At 55.2% G+C, this 20,777-nt stretch overlaps 2 protein-coding genes across 4 annotated transcripts in view; both read right to left on the reverse strand.

The window, feature by feature from the left end:
* The window catches only part of PARVG (parvin gamma), a 22,925-nt gene extending 11,265 nt beyond the window's left edge, over positions 1 to 11,660 (reverse strand). The window contains exons 1-11 of one of the 2 annotated variants that reach the window (XM_033118354.1): positions 11,565 to 11,660; positions 11,003 to 11,062; positions 9,174 to 9,256; positions 8,391 to 8,455; positions 6,879 to 6,981; positions 5,758 to 5,898; positions 4,666 to 4,781; positions 3,501 to 3,556; positions 3,011 to 3,033; positions 990 to 1,048; positions 735 to 803 (exon numbers count right to left, since the gene is read on the reverse strand). In XM_033118354.1, the coding sequence (XP_032974245.1) occupies positions 735 to 803; positions 990 to 1,048; positions 3,011 to 3,033; positions 3,501 to 3,556; positions 4,666 to 4,781; positions 5,758 to 5,898; positions 6,879 to 6,981; positions 8,391 to 8,455; positions 9,174 to 9,240 (699 nt within the window). In that variant the 5' untranslated portion in view covers positions 9,241 to 9,256; positions 11,003 to 11,062; positions 11,565 to 11,660. Of the gene's footprint in view, positions 1 to 734; positions 804 to 989; positions 1,049 to 3,010; positions 3,034 to 3,500; positions 3,557 to 4,665; positions 4,782 to 5,757; positions 5,899 to 6,878; positions 6,982 to 8,390; positions 8,456 to 9,173; positions 9,257 to 11,002; positions 11,225 to 11,564 lie in introns of those variants that run through there. The other variant, XR_004424195.1, reaches the window with a different exon arrangement.
* Positions 11,661 to 18,204: 6,544 nt separating this feature from the next.
* PARVB (parvin beta) overlaps positions 18,205 to 20,777 on the reverse strand; it is a 91,822-nt gene continuing 89,249 nt past the window's right edge. For both annotated transcript variants that reach the window (XM_033117092.1, XM_033117093.1), the window contains exon 13: positions 18,205 to 19,882. In XM_033117092.1, coding sequence (XP_032972983.1) covers positions 19,806 to 19,882 — 77 coding nt within the window. In that variant the 3' untranslated portion in view covers positions 18,205 to 19,805. The remainder of the gene's footprint in view (positions 19,883 to 20,777) is intronic.

A 20,777-nucleotide genomic window follows, 5' to 3' on the forward strand; every position in this document is an offset into this window, starting at 1 on the left:
CTGGCTGAGAATGCCATAGGCCCTTGGGAGCGTCGGGGGCCGGCCCTGACCTCTCCGCTCCGGCCATGCTCCCTGAGCAGCGTGCGGGCAGCTTAACAGCCACACCATCACGTCCTGCGCCGGGCTGACCATCAGCTTCTCAGCGGCCCTGGGGTCCCGTGTTGCGGGAACACACCAGACACACAGTGTCCTAGGAAGGCCATGACCCACTGAGAAATGCTAACCACGTGAGATTCCATTCCCGCCCCAGAAGGACGGGGTGTAAGTCGGCCATGGCGGGGCTGAGCCGCTCGGGGAGCCACGGACGCGGGGCTGTGTCAGTACCTAAGCAACGCCAGGCACACAGCACAAAGCTAGGGAACACTGTGAGCGAACGCAGTCACGCAGGGAAAACGCGTGTGCTTTCAGTCTTGGGATCTGGTGGTCTGAGATTAATTTTGAAAAAAATAGCTGGAAAGTGGTTATTTTACAATGAAAAGTAATAGCAGCACAGAAGCGCCCCTTTGTGAAGCTTCCACAGTCCCCACTTCCACAGTTCCCACAGTGTCCCTGGTTGGCAAGCTGCCTGCCAGCCAAAGCCCCTCCTGTTGGAGAGGAGGACCCCAAGGCTCTGTGAGGTGACATCCCTCTGGGCACACAGGGCAGGCCTGGCACACAGAGGGCCCTACGACCCTCTTCTCTGACTGTACCCCACAGCCGTTCCCTGCCTAGGGCCCCTGAAGCTTATTCCCTACCTGGGTGTCCAGATTCTGCACGGATAGGCCCAGGCGGTCCAGCTTCTGGTTGACAAAGTTCACGATAGCCTAATCAAGAAAGAACAAGGCCCCCGGCCCAGGGCTTAGGGGGACAGAAAGCCCCCTCAAAGCACCCAACATACAGCAGGTGTGGAACAAGGGCCCTGTTTCTGTCCCTTTGTCCCGAGGCACAAGGCAGGTGGGCAGTGGGTAGGCGGCAGCCAGAGAGGTGCTCAGAGCTTTGATCTTTCTTACCTCTTTCACAGCGTTCACTTTCTCTGGAGCCAGCTTAAATAATTCATCAAAGACGTCCTCTGTAGACAGATCCAGTAAACACCTCATTACATTGCTCTTATCTTTGTGCCAAACGGGACTTTTCCCCAGAAGTTTCTCAGAGCAACTAGTGCAGGGAGAGCTATACCTTTATCTCAAGATTCTTGAATTTGAAAACAGTCTGGGTCTAAGTCACTGCCCCTGGCTGTGTGGCTCAGGGGGAATCGCTGCCCCTCTCTGTGCCTTGGTTTCCTCACCCATAAAAGATGGCTGATAACACCCACCAGGTGGGGTTGCTGCAAGGATCAAATCTGGTAGCACATAACCCACTTGGCACGGTGGCTGGGCACACAGCAGGACTTCAACAAGTGGTCATCCTTTCTGCAGCGGACGCCATTTATTGTGTCTGCTCAGCTGCCATCCCTTCCACCAGGAACTGCCCCCTCCCAGTGGCCTGCTCTACTCACAGGTCCATGGGAGCTTCCAGGGGTGGCTGAGCCGGGGGCCAGCCCTGGACTTAACACTCAGCCCATAGGAACCTTCCCTGGCATTTCTGGACTGGCAGGATGAGGGCATCATGCTCTCCCAGAGTGTCTGTACCTGCAACGTGGCCAAGGCCAGCACCCTCAGCCTCTGACTCACACCCATGGGGCCTGGGAACAGAAGCAGCATCTCGGCAGCTCAGGCTTCCAGTCTTAGACACCCCAAGTCCTCAGATTAACACTCTTTACCCATAAGCTGCTTTCCTATTTGCAGCTAACACACCTTCCCGGGGAGACTGGTCCTTGGACACTGAGTACTCAAACTGGGTAGACTTGACCTTTGGATTTTGCCACTCAGCAGCTGTGTGACTCTGAGCAAGTCACTTCACCTCTCTGTGCTTTAGTGTATTCCTTCATTGGTGAAGTGGGGAAAGTAGAAACCAGATAGCATCGTGCACGTTAAAATGCCCCGTAAACCAGTAATCACGATGGGAGCACCAGTGGTCCCTTCCAGATCTCATGGCTTGCGGTCAGGGAAATTGTGTCACTAAAAGGGAAAATTGTTTCACAGGAATGAGAGACAAACATGGGCTGAGACGACACAGGCTGGCCCAGGATGACTGTGCTAGAAATGGTTTGAGGAGGCCCTGCCCCTCACCGTGTGACCCCTCCTCATGCTGCCCCCCATTAAATACTGCTCCCTGGGCAACCTGCCGTGTTCTCCTGCTGTCCCTCCACACACGCACACACGGACATCCGCCAGCTTTCATTACGCCTCCTTTCTCCTGCCTTCCGCCATTCAGCCTCCCTCTGCCCCTGTTCTCAGAAGCCCCTCGCAGGTCATTATTTCCACATCTGCAGATGATGTAGCTCTGTGGTGAGGGTTTAGGAAAGAAAACTGATGTTCGGATGCATGGATGGGTGGGTGGGTGGATGAAGAGCTGGCCAGGCCAACTGAGCGTGGAATAAATGAATGAAAGAAGGAGGGTCTGGATCAGTCAGTCGATTAGTGAGTAGCTGTCACAAAAGCAATAGCCACACTATTGAACAATCACTACTTAATCCTCACCATGTGCTAAGCACACATTTACAAATGATCTTTGTCTCCTCATCACCGGCCTAAGATGTGGGTGCCATTGTTAACCCCATTTCACAGATGAGGAGACTGAGGCACAGACAGGTTAAAAACCTTTCCTGAGCTCCCATGGCTAATACGCAGGAGAACCGGTGTTTGAACCCAGGCCGTCTGTTTCCAGAGCCCACACACTTACCTCCATCATCACCACCAGTGGGAATTACAAATCTCTCTACACATGTGAGTGGTGTGATGAGAAGGAACAGCATGATCCATGACGGACAGACAGAAAGAGGGACAAATGTACCAGAAGAAGGCTCGAGATACAAATACAGACCACAAAGGAAATGTGAGAGAACGCCCAGCAATGAATCCTTCATCGTTATAGGTCTGTTTCAACACATATCTGATAGAAAAGATTGCCGTAAGTTATGAAAAGTACTCACTCGGGGGTTGGTCCTTGTCTGTGCTAAAGGAGAGGAAAAAAATCAAACAAAGGGTTAAAAAAATCTTCAGACCTGTGCTTCCTTGCTGTGATAAGACTTAGTGAGGTTGACAAAGAAACTGGCGTGTTTTTCCTGGCAGCTTTGTAAGGAGGCAGGGCCCCCGTGGGAAGCAAACAGCAAAAGAAGCTCATCCCCTGCCCCTGAGGTTTCCACGCCTAGAAATGTCTGGATTTTGTTGTTTTGGTGGTTGCCATTTTAGGTTTTTGGGGGGCAGGGGGTTATTATACATACAATAAATTGCACACATCCTAAGTGTATAGCTCGTGCATTTTTACACACCTGTGTGACCCCCACCGCCTGCAAGGTAGAGACCTTCGTAGCACCCCGGCCCCTCACTAACTCCGCCCACAAACGTCACCCCTGTTCTGATTTCTCTCGCAGCCCACCGCCAACTCCGTAAAGCACAGCCCGGCATCCTGCTTTCTCTCACCTGCATTTAGTGAGCTGTTCCACTGACTTCTCCGACTTCAGGCCACTCTTGGTGCTCTAAGAAAGGAAAAAGGGGGAGGAATTGAGTCATCCCACGTCTGCTGCTCAAAGACTCTAGAGGCCAAAGCAGCCCTGAGGGACCCCCTTCACTCCCTCCTCAGGTGGCCTCCTGGGCAGTCTCATCACTGTGTCCAAATACTTGTCCTTCTTCCCATGAGCCTTGAGCCCCACGAGGATGGGGACCGTGTCTGCCTCGTTTTCCAGGTATCCCGAGTCTCATCCAACGCCTGGATTACAGGGGTCAATATACGTATGTTGATCTGAATAATGAATGGATGATGAGTGAGTGGGTGGAGGGATGGATGGACGGACGGACGGACAGATGGATGCGTGAGTAAATGAGTCAATGAGTGAAGGAATGGAGTCACCTCTGATTCACATAAAAAGTATAAACAAAGCCGCGAAACTGCTCAGTGCAGAATTTTAATCAGTGGTTTTGAAAAAAGTAAGACTGAATTCACCTGAGTTTGGCCAGACTTGGCTTATTCTGTTAAGTCAAAGGTAAACCCAGGGACAGGACGCCCCCCTGCTCACTGGGTACCCAGAGGCTGGGGTATAACGGGGAGCAAAAGCAGGGAGGGGCCCTCTCTGCAGTGCTCAGAGCCTGTCTGAGAGAGAAGTCGTGGACTCCTGTACAAGTCTGCTTGTACTGGAAAGAGCCCTGTGGGGTGGAGAAACCCCGAAACCTTCATCATAGCCATCAGCCAGTGAATGAGATGGTACCGCAGTGACAAGGCCAGGGGCTGTGACTCAGTGGTGGGAAGGCCCCCGAAAGGCCGTAAACAGATGGACCCTTTGTGGCCCACGTGACATGGCTGCCATCAGCCAGGACCTTTCTGAAACCCCCAGGCAGATGCCATCTGCTGCGGTAAGTGGGACTGGTCAGCCCAGGGGCCTCCCCACGGCCCCGCTGGGTCCTGGCCAGCCCCACTCTGTTCACGGCATCTCCCACTCACGGCTCCAGCCCGGTGCCCACGGCTGTCCTGGTGGGATCTGCTATTTCTCGTGGCTCAGCCCCTGCCCATGCAGCACCCCTCAATCCAGGGTATGGCAATGTCCACCCAAGAAGCCGCTCTGTGTGAGGAACCCCCATGTCCAGCCCTTACCTCCATGGTGATCACCTCCACCTGGACATCCATTGGGAGGGGCAGGCTGGGCTGGAAGCGCTTGGCCAGGGCCACAAGGAGATGCAAGGTGGCCAGCAGGTCCTTGTGGAAGATGGCTGGGAGGGGAGAGGGGTATGAGGTCAGAGCCAAGGGACCGCCCAAACCTGGGGCCCCAGGGAGGTCTCCTTCGCGTCACAACAACCCACTGAAGACCAAGGAGGCCTGTGTCTGGCCTTCTGGAAATCAGAGGCCTGGAGATTTATATTTAGACTGAAAAATAGTCACACTTTTCCCCTGTGAATACAGCCCAGGACACAGCCCACCGTGTGGATGGGGGTTAGACACAGAGATGTTCACTGAAGTGCCGTTTACGATTGGAAATGACCCCGTGTCCCGTCCTACGGCAGGACACTGGTTAGACAATTTGTTAGCTTTAAGTTCAATGTGACTTAATTTAATACCTGTCATATTGAACATGAGATTTTAAACAGTGGTGAAGACAGTGGCATATGGCCCAACAAAAAGTGGGTTTGAAAACTGGTACATCATTGCCACCCAACCGTGGAGAAGCTATTTATCTCCTTCCAGCCTCAGTTTCTCGTCTGGAAAATGGGGAGAATGTGGCGACTAGAATGGCAGGAAATTCAGACCAAACTGTTAGTGGGATGGGGAAGTTTGGGTGCTTTGCATGCTCTCATTTCTTGCAAGAAAAGCACTGCAGATATAATTTAAAGGAACTAATGAGATGGGACCGTTAGTGCCCCCTCTAATGAGGTAGGTGGGTTCATCATGGTACTTGGAACTCAGTAAGTGGTCGCTGTTATTAACAAGCCTACGTTTTTCCTTCACATTATCTGTTTGGCTACAGTGACACCCTCGGGGAACAGAAGTGCCCAGGGCTGTTTGTGCACAGGAGTCTGTTCCTCTGCACCGGCCTGAGGCTTCTGCCTCCTTCTACGTCCCCAGCTTGTGCCCACACCTAAGGTGGCTGAAGCGTGCTCCTGGGTAAACAAGAAGCTGTCCCTGGTGCAAAAGGACCCAGGCTCCCCCAGCCCTGCCGCAGACCTCAGCCCGGGCTGAGGCCCCACGTACTGTCCACGCTCCATTTGACCTGCTGCTTGTCCATCTGCAGGCTGCGGTTGGTGGCCTCCAGGACTGCCTCGAGCTTGCGCCTCTGGCTCACTGCCGTCAAGGCAATCTCCTCCACGTCCAGCTTGATCCCCGCCAGCTTCTCTGGGTTTGGGAGAGGGCAGGATGGGACAGGAGGGGGTGGGGAGGAGGCAGTGAGAGGGTGGGAGAAGGCAGAGGAGGGGAGGAGAGTTTGGGCCCCTGCAGGGGACCCATAGCTAGGGCCCTACCTCCAGTAGGCTGAGCCTGGCCAGCTTTCAGGTAGTGAACACGCAGCCCCTCCATACATGGGGCCTGTGGGCTGTGGGGCCCGAGCAAGCCCAGGCCCTCTGAGCTGCCCCCCCCTGGCCTGCCTCACCTTGACCACCCCACGCCCCACCCCTCAGCCTTGCATACAGCTGCGTGCACTTCCTTTCTGCAGGGCAGCGTGGTCAAACCGTTAAGGCCAAACTCCCCTGCTTTCTTCACTGTGAGACCTTAGGCGAGTTGCTAGACCTCTCGGAGCCTCGGTTTCCTCATCTGTAACATGGGGATAGTAATGGCACAGAGCTGTTCTGGGGATTAACCTCACCTGCTCTGTGGTAAGTGTTCAGGAAGCATTAGCCTCGGCTGGTGGGATTGTTCTGTAACCCTCTGTAGGGTTCTGTAACCGGTGCTGGGCCAGGCCCCAGGCTGGCCCCGGAATCAGACCCACTCCTTCCCTCCAGGACCACCCAGCTTTGTGCAGAAGACAGGCATGTAGACCAACGCAACCTCACACCAGCAAAGGGAGAGGGTAGGTGGTGAAGGCCTGCGGGGCCAGGAGCAGCCTCCGCTAGCTGATGGGTGCTCTCCCCAATAGCCTGTTTTCCCTTCTAGCAGCCCCAGACAGCCCGGGGAGGGGACATAGGTTTCTCTGTTATCCCTGGCAGCTGAGAAACAGCAGGCACTCCGTAAATGTTTGAGAGGCAGTGTGGGGTGGGAGAGTCCAAGGTTTAGCACAGAAAAAGCAAGAACAGTGGCCCAAGTTCAGCCGGGGGTGGGAGGATGAGGTGAAGCGCCCATCTGTGGGATCCTAGAGGGGTAGGTGGGGGACAGCCGCTTACGGAAAAGGTGGTGCAGGATGAGCCCGTCAAACATGTCCTCCTCCAGGCTGCGGACCACAATGTGCTCAGGCAGGAGCTCAGCGTTGATCCACTCCATCAGTACCTGCAGGCCCGGCGGAGACCGCTGACCCAGGGGCCACTTTTCACCTGGCCCCTCACCTGGCCCTGTGCCCTCCTCCTCCTGGAATGCTCTCCTCCCACCTGCCGACTCCCACCCCTCCTTCAAGACAAGGTCAAAAGTCACCTCCTCCGGGAAACCCTCCCTTCTCTCTCAGGCTGAGTTAGGGTTAGCCTGCTCTAGACTCCCGAAAACGCTCTGCTTCTCTCCACCACAGATCTGGGCACTGTGGGAGTGCTGTTTTGTCCTGTGTAAAGTGTTAGGAATACAGGAGCTACACTAGCTGCTCCCCTCTACAGCTCTGCCTGAGGGCCGCCCTTGGAGACCAGCCGCACCCCGCTTGTGCTCCAGGGCCAGAAGCAGCAGAGAAGTAATGCCTGTCCCTTTAATGGAGCAGCCCTGAGCTAACCAGGAGTTGGTGTATAAAGACACAGATCTTCTCCCTCTGGGTAGGAACTCTCTCTGAGGTGCTGTCCACAGGTGCCCCATAGGCTGAAGCTCTCACAGCCGTCACCTGTTCCAACACTCACCAGGAGGGGGCGGTTCCTTTCCTCCCCATCTTATTTCCCCACTTCCCTTCCTTCTCTCCCGTGATTGTCACGTCCCAACTCAATTATGTGCACCTATGTCCTTATCTCAGGATCAGCTTTTTGAGGAATCCAAACTAAGATGACATGTCAGCACCCTGACAAATTTTCCAGAAGGGACCACGCTGGGTCTACCCTGTGTCCCAGTGCCTTACAGTGGGAAAGGTGAATGGAAGGAGTAAGAGAATGGGAGGGAGGAAGGAAGGGATGGAAAATGGGTCACAAATCCTCTGGGGATGTAAAGTAGTGCAGGTCTGGAGGCCTGCCTGGAGGAGGCAATAGAAAGGTCACATGGAGACTAGAGAAATAGGGCAGAGGAGGATGGAAGCCCCGAGCCTGTGCCCAGCTGGTCCTGCAGCCTAGGAGAGAACCGTGAACAGGTGAGTGACAACACCTGTTCCTGCCCACATTGCCAGCTGTCCATTGCCGTAGCAGCCAAGTAAGTGAAGGAGCAGCACAAGCTTTGTAGCCCACAGCCTGGGTCAACCCCCAGCTCTGTCGCTGGCCAGCTGTGTGCCCCACAGCAGGTCAGGCCACCTGTCCAAGCACTGTTGTCCCCTTCCTGGGATGCAGGTGACAACAGATCCCTCTCAACCCTGTGAGGTTTCCTGGGATCATGTACATAAAAGTATACAGTCAGTGCTCAATAACTGTTCCTTCACGTAGCCGTTCAAGAAGTATCCCAAGGAACTGCGGGGTCACCACCCACCAGCCAGACGTCAGGGAGGACAGGATGGCCCACTGTCCCCACCCCAGGAAGATGAAAATCTGCTTGCAGAGAACTCAGGGTAGGAGAAGGCTTCGCACCTTTTGTAATTCTTCAAATTTGGGATCCTTCCGGGAAGTGGGGGGCAAGTATTTCTTCTTTTGTCCTGAAATCAGAGGTGAGAATGGCATGAATGTGGGAACTCTGCAGGGCCCTGGCAGCTCTCTTCCTGCAGCTCACCTGTAGAGCTGGCACCTTGACCACAAAGGGAATTTGGTCCTGCTGTTTCTCACACTTACACACACACACACACACACACCCTGAGCATCAAACATCCAAAGTGACTTGGGTTTCCCGGATGTGCCTGGTCCCACATGCGTGAAGGGAGCAGGCCAGTAGACCTGCGCCCTGCCAGGTGGCAGATCCGGGTAGATGTGCCCCAGTAGGCCTGGAGCCTGAACTCTGGCGCCACCCTCCTTGGGCTCAGAATCCCAGCTCCCCACTTGCTAAAGGAGTTTCCTGCTATTCCGCTGTGTTACTCTCTGTGCCTCAGTTTCCTGTCTCTAAAAAGGAGGTAACAGCACCTACCCTCAGAGCAATAAATGAGACGCTTCTAGAAGACGCTCTCAGCACATGGTAGGCACACATCACCCCCTCTTACCGTCACTCCTAACCTGGAGATGTGCAGTTATAAGGGGCATGGCGATAACTGCGGAAGGTTCCAGAAGTGGGGAGGGGGTATCAAGTATAAAATGGAAGGCGTAGGCTGAGGCTGAATGGAACCGGGGTTCAGCTGATGACCTGGAGGGCACGGCCTGCGCTTCTGGCGACGCAGACCCTCGCTCTCCGCCCTCCGGGCCCCCAACCCCGCTTGGGCACAGAACCTTGTGGGAGCTCCTCCTCCACCTCCTTGGGGAGCTGCAGCAGGTTGTAGAAGGATTCTGGCTCCATCTCTTCCTTGCCAGCCCTGAGGGATGCAGAGGACAGAGGGCATCACTGTCCAAACTCACTCTGTGTCATTTCTTCCAGACCGAGAGGCACAGGGAGAGGGTGGGTGCTGGCTCTGGGTGGACACGTCGCTATGTGCCTAGGCAAGGGGTCAGGGCCCCTGAAGAGAGGGGGGCATGGAGCCCGTCCTCGCAGGACGCAGGACACGGGGGGAGGAAGGCACGTGGCTGAGGGCACAGCCCAAGCCCAGGCTCAGCAGGAGAATGGCGCCTCAGCCAGGCACAGAGTGGCCAGCCCACCGCTCTCCTGCAGCACACAGGAAGCCCCCACCCTTCCCCCAGGACAAAGGAGGGGAGGACCCTCCTCAGAGCTTGTCCCATCCAGGAGACCCTGAGCTCAAGGAGGAAACCTGGGAGGGCCTGTGGGGGGAGCGTGTGGGGGCTGGTTTGGGTGAACACACTGACGGATGGTATTTATAGACCCTGAGCTCCCATGGGGAGGGGGCAGGGCTCTAGGCTTGAGCCCTCTGGGCCACTAAGCCAGAGACGGGTGGGCACAGAGCAGCACCACCAGCCTTCGAGTGAGCAGACCGAAGCTGTCCTGGGACTTGTCCCCCGCTCAGTGCAGGCTGGGCTCTCAGAGGGTGGCCTGGCCCTGCCTGGCCCCACCTGGATTCTGAACGAGGCTCTCTGTCGGGGTAATCTGGGGGTCTCACTGCTCATGCCAGCCTGGGCAGGGCCAGCACTTTCAGCGTGTCACCACCTCGCTATAGGAGGCCTGGGCTCGCCCCAGGCCTGGATGGGTGGATGCACCTCCTTTCTGTTTCCCTAGCTCACTTCCTCTCCTGCTTGGCTGGCAGCCTGCCCTCCCGCCTTCTCTCTCTTCAGCCCCTGGTCTTCCGCAGGATTTCTAACCCTTAACAGACATCTGGGCAGGGTGTCATGCAGCACAGCTGGTCAGCTCCAGCCCCCAGGAGGCCTGGCTAGAGCAGCAGGGTCTGGAGCTGTGGTGAGAAAGAGGCATTCACGGGGCTGGGGCCACCCCATCACACTAGCAGCCAGCATGGGGACACCAGGGGTCCGTCCTGTCCTGAAGTGGGAAGGGGGAGAACACAGTCGCTGAACAGACCTGGCCCCTGAATCACCAAGCCTCCTATTGGACACCAGGATTCGGTTTGTGGGCTGTGGCCAGAGAAGAGGAAAGAGCCAGCCTGGGCGTGAGGGGGCCTGGGCCCCAGGCTGGCTCTTCTTCCTCATTCTGGCTGTGTGACTTTGGGCAAACCCCCTCCCCTCTCTGGTCCTGACGCTTCTTTACAAGGAGAGGCTGGAGTCCATGCTGGCCAAAGGCAGCCCGGTGGACACAGAGCTGGGACCTCCTCGAGCCATCAGTAGCCCGGACAATCCCTTCCCTGACGCGGCCCTCAGTTCTTCCTCTGAAGACTAGGGATGCCCTTTCTTCCCCAGGCGTTGGATGAGCTCATGGGAGATGACATGGTGGAATGGGGAATACTTCACCTGGCTACACAAGAGGTAGGGCAGTGCCCTTCTGCGTGTCGGGGCCTCTGGGGAGGAAGGAATGGCTGCCCCGATCACGGGACTCAGGAGACCACGTTGCCCGCCCCCTCAGCTGAGACTGCAATCTGGCCTCAGTTTCCTGGGGCCTCTCGAGCCCTCCCTGTGTGAGCTCCAACTCCCAAGCCTCAGGGACAGACAGAAAGCCCCAGCGGCCGAGGCCTCCCGCCAGCTGAGATGCCAGGAGGACTCACCTGGGTGCTTACTCCACGCCAGGAAATGAAGGCCACGAGCTCCAGCGGTGGTCCCGGGTTCTAAACAGAAGCAGGTTCCGGGTTCCCTAGGTCAGCAGGGGGCTGCAGAGGCCGCTGGGAGGCAGGGGCCGAGCTGTTCACTTCCTCTGGGGCTGTGGCTTCTGCAGGGCCTGCTGGGCTGCGTCTGCAGGCAGCTTCCTCCCGCTGGCTGCAGGTCTGATGCTTTGAAAGCAATGCCACCACAGACCTACCGGAAAGCTCTCCCTGGGAGCCCCACGACCCAGCCCCACCTCCTGGCCCCTTAGACGCCTCTCAGGCTACTCACATTTAATTATTTCTTCTCTCTGTCCCTCTCCCCTTCCCGCTATGTCAACCAAACCAGTTCCTCCCGTGTTCCCGTTTCCACATGGCAGCACCAGCCACCCAGCTACTGAGGCCAGAGGCCGGGACTCAGCTTTCCCTGAGGCCTCCACATCCCCACCATCAGCAAACGGTCACCTCGGCCTCCAGGCCGGCCCTCCACCCTCACCCCTCCACCAGGCCAGGCCCTGCTTCCTCTCACCTGGACCACACAGCAGCCTCCTGGCTGGACCCTCCGGGGCTGCGAGCTTCTCCACCCCTCCAACACCCCACCAGTTGTTGCTTTCTCCACAAGCAACCAGAGCACCCACTTCATGTCCCAATCCACTCAAAACCTACCAGGGGCATCCAATAGCTCTTAAAATAAAAGGCAGTCTGCACAGCCTAGCCCATAAGTCCCAATGTGACCTGCTGGTACATCTCCATCCTTGTTTCCTAACCTCTCCCGCCCTCATGCCCTCCCAGCTACACTGACCGCCTTTCTGTCCCTTGAAAGTGCCTCATGCCTTCCTGTGTCGGGCTTTTCACACTTCCTGTTCTCTCTGCCTAGAATCCCCTGCCCCAGCTTTTAAAATGGCTAAGTTCTTACCCTCACCACCAGCTTTCCTCCCTCTTCAGGAAGCCTTCCCTAACTGCCTTATCCAAAGTCAGTCTTCTCTACAATCCCTTACCACAGACCTGAAAGTTTCCTTTGTCCCAGTGCCTAGACCAATGCCTGGCACAAAATGGGATCCATGGTTAAATACTGATGGCTGTCGTTGCCTAAAGAATGAAGTTTTTCCCAAGGAGAAGTGGGCCTTGATGGGTGAATCAAAGTTTACCAGTTAAAGAAGATGGGTGAGAATGGTCCAGGTGGAAGGTACAGCCTGAAATTCAACAAGGAGAGATCCCAGGATGGCAAGACAGCCAGAGAACCCCTCACACCTGAGTGGGTCTCTTGAGCTTGAATCTTCATGAGCCGGGATGAAATTGTGCTGGGTGGCGAGGAAGCTAAGCACACTTTCTCTGCTGACAGATCAGGCAAAAGACGGGACATGGAAACAAGGAGAACATAGGAGCAGGAAAGTGGGGTTGGCTGTTCACCAGAAGTTACAAAACTGACAAGTATTACTGATATTATTGCTAATGTTTAGTGAGAAATGATGATGAAGAAAACGTAATTTGGGGCCCGCTGATTTTACTGGTACTATTACGTCCCCATGTTACAGAGGCACAGAGATGCGTCATTTAGTTTGTGCCCTTCCAGTGCCCCCGTGCCAGAGGGGGGTTTGTGACAAAGTGGGGCGAGAAGCAGCCGTGCCGACATCCGTCTTGCTGGGGCAGGTGTAGCCGGCGGGGCACGGCTCTGGAGCCTCTGCTTGTGTTGGCAGCTCCCTGAGTCCTGGATCACAGCTGAGTAGGTGTGTCACCGAGTCCGGCAGCAAAGAGATGGCACACTCAAATGTAGGAACTGAGAGTATTTAATAAAGGGACTGCTGGGCAGGGTTAAGGGAACCCAGAAGAGAGGGTGATGCACCCCAAGACTCACACCATGAGGGAGCTGCCACACTTCAAAGCCTAAAGGGACAGAGGCGTGAGTGGGTTCTGGAGCCCAGAAAGGGGATTACAGGAAAGCTAAGAGGGAGCGATGGCTCGGGGCGGTGGTAGAGGGACACAGCCAACCCACGGTCACCCACAGTGGCCCAGCAGAGGGACAGGGCCAGAGGAGTAAATGATCTCATTCCCCTGCATGCACCTTCTTCCTGCCAGGGCCTCCTATTGGTCAAATCCAGATGGAATCCAGATGGAATCCAGAGGCAAGAAAGCCCAGCAGTCCATAGTGGTCAGGAAGGAAAACGGTGCAGAGTGGACCGGGAGAGGTGACTGGGAACTACCTGGCCCCAAATCTGTGCTTCTGGAGTCGCAGCCCCGTGGGCCAGGCAGAGGCAGCCAGCCCTGCAGTATTAGTCTAAGGACCTGTCCTCAGCCTGCTCCTCCCGGCTTCCAATGGCTCTGCAGTCACCTAACTTCCTGTCTCCAATTCCTTTCTGTCTCAGGCACCCAAAGTTGTCCCAGTTATCTGCAGCTGAACCCTGATTACTACAGAATTTGCTACCCGAAATCATTGCAGGCGACATAGCCTCATGGATGGGAATCTGTGATCAGATACTTGTTCCGGTTGATTGAAAGGCAGGGGGGGATCTATTTAGTGATCACCAGAGAGTCGAATTCTAGTGGATCACGGCACATGGTGGCCAACAATCATCTGTAACCGCCCAGAACTAAGCACCCATTAAATCCCCAGCTTCGGCAGACGGAGTTGTGACTTCTGCACACAATATAAGCACAGTTTGTATAAGGACAGTGGCTGTGTTTGCTCTTTATGGTCACACCAAAGAGTTTTACAGGGAAAAGAACAGTCCTCGCAGGTCTGTTTAGGACCCCAGGGAGTTCCTGGTAGCCCTAAAAGAACCCCTTATCTCTTGGGGCTGCAGGGCTGATCGAGCTGACACGCAAATGCAGAGGCTAATCCTGGGCGGGTTGTACAGGACAACACAGACCAAATCCACAGGGTCCCCAGATTTCCCATGTGAAAGGTGGGGCATTCTGGGGGGGAAGAGAGGGACTCTGAGATTGGAATAGTGATCTGCAGACGAGTCCAAGGAGCCCTGCACCCCCCTTGTCTGCCGGAGAGGTGCTCTCCTTCCAGGACACCCCACGATGCCCTCATCTGAGGTGCCTGCCTTTCAAGGGGACGCTGCTTCATCTCGTTCCCGTCCCTATCACCCTCCCCAGCCCCCCAGACTTATAACTACAGTCAGTTCCAGCCTGTCCCCGAAGATAAGCACAGTCAAAGCTGAGAGGAGAAGGCTTATATCTTTTTTTAAAAATTGCAAACGTTCGCTAATTTACGTCAGCAAAAAAGGGGAAACGTGTGGGGGAAAGGGTGTAAGGGTGTTGGGCCGAGGCAGAAGAAACGCTCCTTTCGAGGGGGTTGTATTCACGGGTAGAAACGCCCTCACTGCAGAGTCTGAGCTCAGGGGCACGAGCAGAAGCAGCCGGGAGTGGTTCTGAACGGCTGGCTAGGTTGGTTACTGAACGTGGACCTGGCATGGCCTATGCTGAGTGGAAATGGGATATCTAATGGAGAAGGACAGGTGAGAGGATTTGTCGTATGTGATGTGTCCCCTGAGAAGACCCAGAGGACACTGGGATATAGGAAAAAGCTCTGGAGTGGCTCTGTAGCCCAAGAATGACACTGGGAGATGCCACCATTGAAACGGGCTCCCCAGTTTCAGTGGAATTGAGGTCATTTCAAAATGGCAGAGGCCAAAGGGCAGACTTGATTCATCTCTGGCAAGGTGGGTGCCTCGGTTAGCTCTTGCTGCTTGTAGAGACACATGCGTGCAAATTGAGAAGCTCACGACCTCGTGACTTTTCTGGGCATCTATTCATCTGGGAACCTTGGGACAATCCCTCCCAAAGGAAATTTAAGTTGCTGCACCTGGCACAGCCTACGCTGTTACACAGATGGGGTGCTTGAGGACACGCTGACCGTGGGTCTTTGCTCTGACCCCTCTGCCTCCGGTCTCTCCATCGCCTCTATTTCGTTCACACAGCACTGTCTCACTTTGCCCGTCTGTGTGGGTCTTCTCCACCTCACCGTGTCCTCTGTCTGCCCCTCCACTCCCTGCTTCCCGAGGCAGCGGCGGTGTCAGCGTGGTCCCTGCTACACCCAGGCCCTAGTTGGGCACACAGCAGGCCCTCAATAAATACTGACTAAACAAATGTTTAAGTTCCTCCCGTGTCGGGCTCAAGAGGGTCCCCACACGCCTGCCTCAGGGTAAAGCTGAACCCTGGTAGCCAGTGAGGATAATAACGACGTATTGAACCAAATTATGCCTAAAGAGTAAATTCCCACTTAAAACGAAACCGGACAGCACTCGAGCTTCCCCACCACAAGACGTTGTCCTTACAGAAGGAGCGGCCAGTTTCAGTCCCTGCAGTGGTGGTGACCTTCTCTCGGGGACAGTGCTGAGCTTGTCCCTGCCTGGGAACGGCTTACAAGAGACGACCTCAGAAGGCCCTTTTCTAAATTTCAACGCCTACAAATTCAGCTGAGGGCAAGTGGTCATGTAATGTCACAGTTCCCCAGACACTGGCCACAGGGGCCCTGACAAAGCAGAGATCCCCACCCCCCAGCAGACGCTGAATTCCGAGCGTTTCCTGACAGTGTGCTGCTCACACCAGGGTTATCAACCCAGAAGAAAGGAGGCAAAACAATTTGTATTAAGAGGGATTAGAGCATGCAGGGCCTGCCTCCCTTCTCATTCCTCCTCCAGAAGGCACTGTCCCCCCCAGACAGCTTCAGCCTCTCCCCGGCCACACCCTGGACCCCTCCTCATCCAGTTCACCCTGTGAGTTATCTACATGGTTGTCTCTCCAAGGCTCAAGGGCAGAGGCCTAGAATGAACCCAACGTTCAGTGAATGTCCCCTGAGCAGGACCAACTGCCACTGCTGGCCTGCAAAAGCTGACATCGCAAGGCATGGCGCTTTATCCTCATGAATATTACTAGATAATCTCACCCAATAAAACCACAGTCGGACACAGGCTGGCTCAGGCCCCAGAGATTTCTCAATCTCAGCACAACGGACATTTACCTCCCCCCACCCCCGCCCCTCCTGGCCCCAGGGGAACTCTGTAGGGGAAGAGCCTGTCTTGTATATTGTAGGATGTTTCGCAGCAACCCAGGAACAACCCACTATGTGCCAGTGCCCCTGCCGACCCCCCCCCCACACACACACACAGAGTGACAACCCAGACTGTCTCCAGACACTGCCAAATATCCTGATTTTAAGGGAGGGGTGAATTTGATGAGGCGGTCACTCTGCAAAGTGTGGGTTAATCAACTCGCCAGCAGGCCTCATCGGGAGCAAAGCCGGATTAGGACCCAAGTGCTTCCCCAAAGCCCAGGTTCTTTCCAGCAGCAGTTTGTCATTGTCAGTGTTTTTTCATAGCACTGTTGCCTTGCTCTCCAGGCTCGACACACTTTAATAGTCACAATTTTAACATTTCGTAGGAAAAGTTCAATGCACCCAAAGCCTCCCATGACTTCTGCAGGGAAGGTTTACAGCAGAGCCAGCATGGAGCATGATGTGGTCACCATCACGGGTTACCTAGGGGTCCCTCGTCCCAAAGCCTAAGGAGCCAGTCTCCCTGTAGCAGCACTTCTACCGGGCCTGTACCCATGGCCCACGGGCGGCTCCCGCTCTGGTTTGGAACCAGGCGAATGGGCTGATCTGTTCTTCATTATCACTCATCCACTGCTGCGACTGTGCCAACCTCTGTTCCCGGTGGCTCATGCCCACGAAACCCTGAGCCTCAGCCGGTGGGGGCCCCGTCCCCACACAGGGCTGTGAGCTGCCTCCTGCCCGCTTCCTCGTCCGAGCGGAAGCTCTGGTGAGCAGGGAGGGCTATGCTGGAAGCAAGTGGCCCTCTACCGAGCCCTGAGCTGCCACCACCAATGGCGGCCACATACACGAAAGGACCAATCACAGCCAAACAGGCAGCAGACAGCCCCATGTTCACGAGTTCTTCATTGGAATAAATAACAACAAGCTGTTCACACCACATGGTATTTTCCTAACTTGAGTCCTTGGCTTAGGACGCGTCTGTCTGCAGCAAAGGATGCTGGCCCAAGGGGCCACTACCCGGGGCAGCCGCCGGGAGGGCCAGGTCAACCACGGCCAGGGTTTGAGAAACTTTCATTTAATACCCAAAGTAAACATCACTTAAAACAATTAAAAATACAATAAAATACCGGCCCACAAAGGGGGTGAAAAGAGGATTCAGCTGCTTTAAAACAGCAGAGCTCCTTGTCACACCCAATCAGGACCCCGGAGCACATGGGTGCTGGGCTGCTGCCTGCATAGTACGTGTGGATGTTAAAGAGGAAACAGAGCTGCAAGCAGGTGCCCCAGGCCATTGGGGGTGGGGGAAGACATGCCCGGGAAGGACAAACGTAGAGAAATATTTCACACTTGGTTGCACAGAGCCTGATCTTGCTTTCAGTCAGTTCCTGTAGACCGGGTTCCTCTTCAGAGAAAAACAATTCGCTGACAATGTGGGTCAGCCCATGAGAAAAGGTTCCAGAACTTTCCAAAATTAAGGTTTTTTTTCTGCTACCCGAGCTACCCCCAAGAAGACGTTCCAGCATCCCCGGCCCTGGAATTCACGCCCAGACAACTATTGTCCCCAAGCCAATAGGGACACTGGGTTGATCACCCAGAAGGACTCATTCCCCACAGCAGAGGTCACCCAACTTCTGCTTCAGAACTGGCTCCTGATGCATCCGTCCAGGCCAGGCTTTGAATTCTGATTCACACTGGACAGTGAAGGGAGAAAAACGAGATGCATACAGAGCAGGGGGCCCTTCACTGGTGTATAGAAGGCACACCCACGCCTTCGAACCAACTTGAAAAAAAATAATTTGGATAAAAGATAACATCCTCTGCTGTAACCACAGCCTCAAGCATAGTTTCCCCATGTCTTAGTATTTTTCTCTCTCCCACTCGAAACACAGGGGGTTTAAGTGGGCTCGCTGCCTTGGGAAGCTGAGCGCCTCCGTTTCCTCCCCTTCATGGCACAGAATGGGCGGAGCACCCCCTGAGCTGAAGCCCCCGAGGCTGTGTTCTTTCCAAATCCTGACCTTGCCTCCTTCAACCCTCGCCATGGCCCCCGGAGATCGGTGACACCCTTGCCAAGCCCACCTGTGAACCAGCCCCCTGGGTGGACCCACCAGCCCCAGGTGCTGTGTTCCCGTGTGAGTAAACAAAGTGGCACAGAACATTCCAGCCTCAGCCATTGCTCAATGTTGTTCTTTAATGACACTCATCCCGCAGGAGACAACATAATGCCATTTTAATTATTTCTTTCCCCTGCTGGGAAAACACCTCCGTCCAAACGGCTCTTCTGAAGCCATCCCCAGCCTGGAAGCAGTCAGAGCGGAGACAGAATATCAAACTCTGTTCTAAATCTTGCGCGTTTGCATTCAATTTGATAGGAACGACTCACTCAACAGCTCTGACCTACAGAGGGAAGGTGACAATTGAAGAGCTGGGAAAGGCCCAAAGGAGGGCGATTTGCAGGGTCTCCCCGGGTGCTGGCACGTCATAAGCCCCAGCTGGGAGCCGGGGAAGGAGGTTTGGGAGGGCACCGTGCAGAAACCACCTGAGACCCAGCCGACAGACAGATCCCCATTTGTCTCCTGAGCCAAGGTGAGCAGGGAGTGAACAGCACGTAAAGCAGTGATGAGCATTTCGTTTTACAGGCAACCCAAGGAGAGCTGCCAAAGGGGCTCAGAAGCCACGACTCGGAGAGGAGTGAGATAACACCCCATCTCCCCGTTACGGGCGAATGGGGCCCCCCCAGAATCCATATTTGAAGACCTAACCCCCAGCACCTCAGAACATGACTATTTAGAAATGGAGTCTTTAAAGAGGTGATGAAGGTGAAATGAGTTCAGTGGGATGGGCCCTAACCTAGTAGGACCAGTGTCCTTAGAAGAAGAAGCTATCAGGACACAGACACACACACAGGCACGACCGTGTGAGAACACGTGGCCCCAGGAGGAACCAACCCTGCCGACACCTTGATCTAGAATTTCCAGCCTCCAGAGCTGTGAGAGAATACATTTCTGTTATCTAAGCCCCCTAGTCGGTGGTGTTTTGTTACAGCAGCCCAAGCAAATGAATATACACTGCTTTTTAAGTTTTTAAAAATGCGTTCATCCCCAGACAGGGGCCCTGAGATGGGAAACTTCCGGTGGGGTGGTCGCAAGCTGCATCTTAGAGCCGGCTCTGACCCAGCCCACTGGGTAGCAAGAAATAAAGAAATGCCTCCAGCAAATCCTTCCCTCCGTGGGCCGTGGCAGCGGGGTCATCTGGGGCTTAGATGTTTGAAAACAACACTAAATGAAAACAACGCTGAGTGGCCAAGCAGCAGGAATGTGCAGCAGACATGCCTGTCACAGCGAAAGCCTCTGGGACTTATTAAAACTGCAAAAACACTTGACTAAAAAGGCTTCTATTCCAAGGAGAGCCCTCCCAAGGGATTCTGCCAGAACAGTCAGGCTGACGGTGACTTTCTCATCGCCTGTGACGGTTAATTGTGCCACCAAATGGAATGCAGGGCGCCCCCTCCCCTGGGCTTTCTCTTTTTCATTTTTTGATCCAGTTGATAACCAGTGACTCAGCACCGGTGGAATCCCAGGTGAGGGAGGCCTCAGACACATGTTTAGAACCCTGCATTTCAAATGACACAGAAAGGAGATGAAGAGCAACAACCAGAAAAAGGGGTAGCGGTGGGGGCCAACCGCGGGCTTGGAGGGGAAGCCCAGTGCCCGCCTCCCTGGACAGCGGAGCACAGGGGACGTCCCCACCACAGTCTCCGCTGCCCCACGGTCACTCCATGTTCTTGTACTTGGTGAACAGGTTGTAAAGAACCCTCAGGGTGGATTTCAGGTCCAGGTTCACCACATCTGCAGAAGGAAACAGAGAAACTGTTGGTGGGGACGAGAGAGTTCACCTGGAGCCCTGGTGCCGCCACTTGGGGGTCACACGGGGGACAGGCGCTGTGTCCCCAGCAGAGAGCTGCTGTGTGAAGACGTCCAGGACGCTCTGGGCAATGCCATCCCCAGTAGGATGAGCACGTGGGGTGGCCAGGACAAGGTGCTCCGTCATCCCCTCTAGGATTTGCATTGGGACAAGTCTGAGGACCGGCAGCGTCTCAGTGGTGTGGGGTCTACAACAGCCGAGGACGTTTCCTGGGGACCAAACAGCCACGGGCTAACCCGTGCCAGGACCGCTGGCCTGCAGCAAGAGCAGGCCTCCTGGGGCAGGGCAGGGCAGGGTGGCAGCTGCTGTCCTACCCCTCTGGTGTCCAGGCTGGGCACATGATGTGGCCTACCGCAGGACACTTTGGGGCTGACAGCTCCCTCTGGGCCCGGTTTGTTTGGGACACCTCCTTTGGTGGGAAGGGGACCTGTCCTCTGGGAGGCGGGCACCTAATTCTTGTCCTCAGATACACCTGTGACCTCAGACAGGGGGCTTAGGGAGGGCTGTGGCTCATGGGTCACAGGATAGAATTCCTGTCCCTTAAATGGTGGCTGGTGAGCCTCCTAGGGTGGGCGTGTGGAGGGTAAGGAACACATCCCGCCCAGAATTCATGCTGTCGCTGTAGGGCGGTGATTCTCAAAGTGGGGTCCCCGAACCAGGAGCATCTGCGTCACTGGGACACTTGTTAGAAATGGGGCTTGCCGGGCTCGTCCACAGCCTCCGGGTCAGAATTTGTTCTATAGACCCCGCGGCCCCCCCGAGGTTCAGATGCTCCCTCGACTTAGAGTCCTGGAGCAGCGGCCAGGGAGGGACTGCGTG

Source organism: Rhinolophus ferrumequinum, chromosome 10 (assembly GCF_004115265.2).
Source record: "Rhinolophus ferrumequinum isolate MPI-CBG mRhiFer1 chromosome 10, mRhiFer1_v1.p, whole genome shotgun sequence".
Taxonomy (NCBI): domain Eukaryota; kingdom Metazoa; phylum Chordata; class Mammalia; order Chiroptera; family Rhinolophidae; genus Rhinolophus; species Rhinolophus ferrumequinum.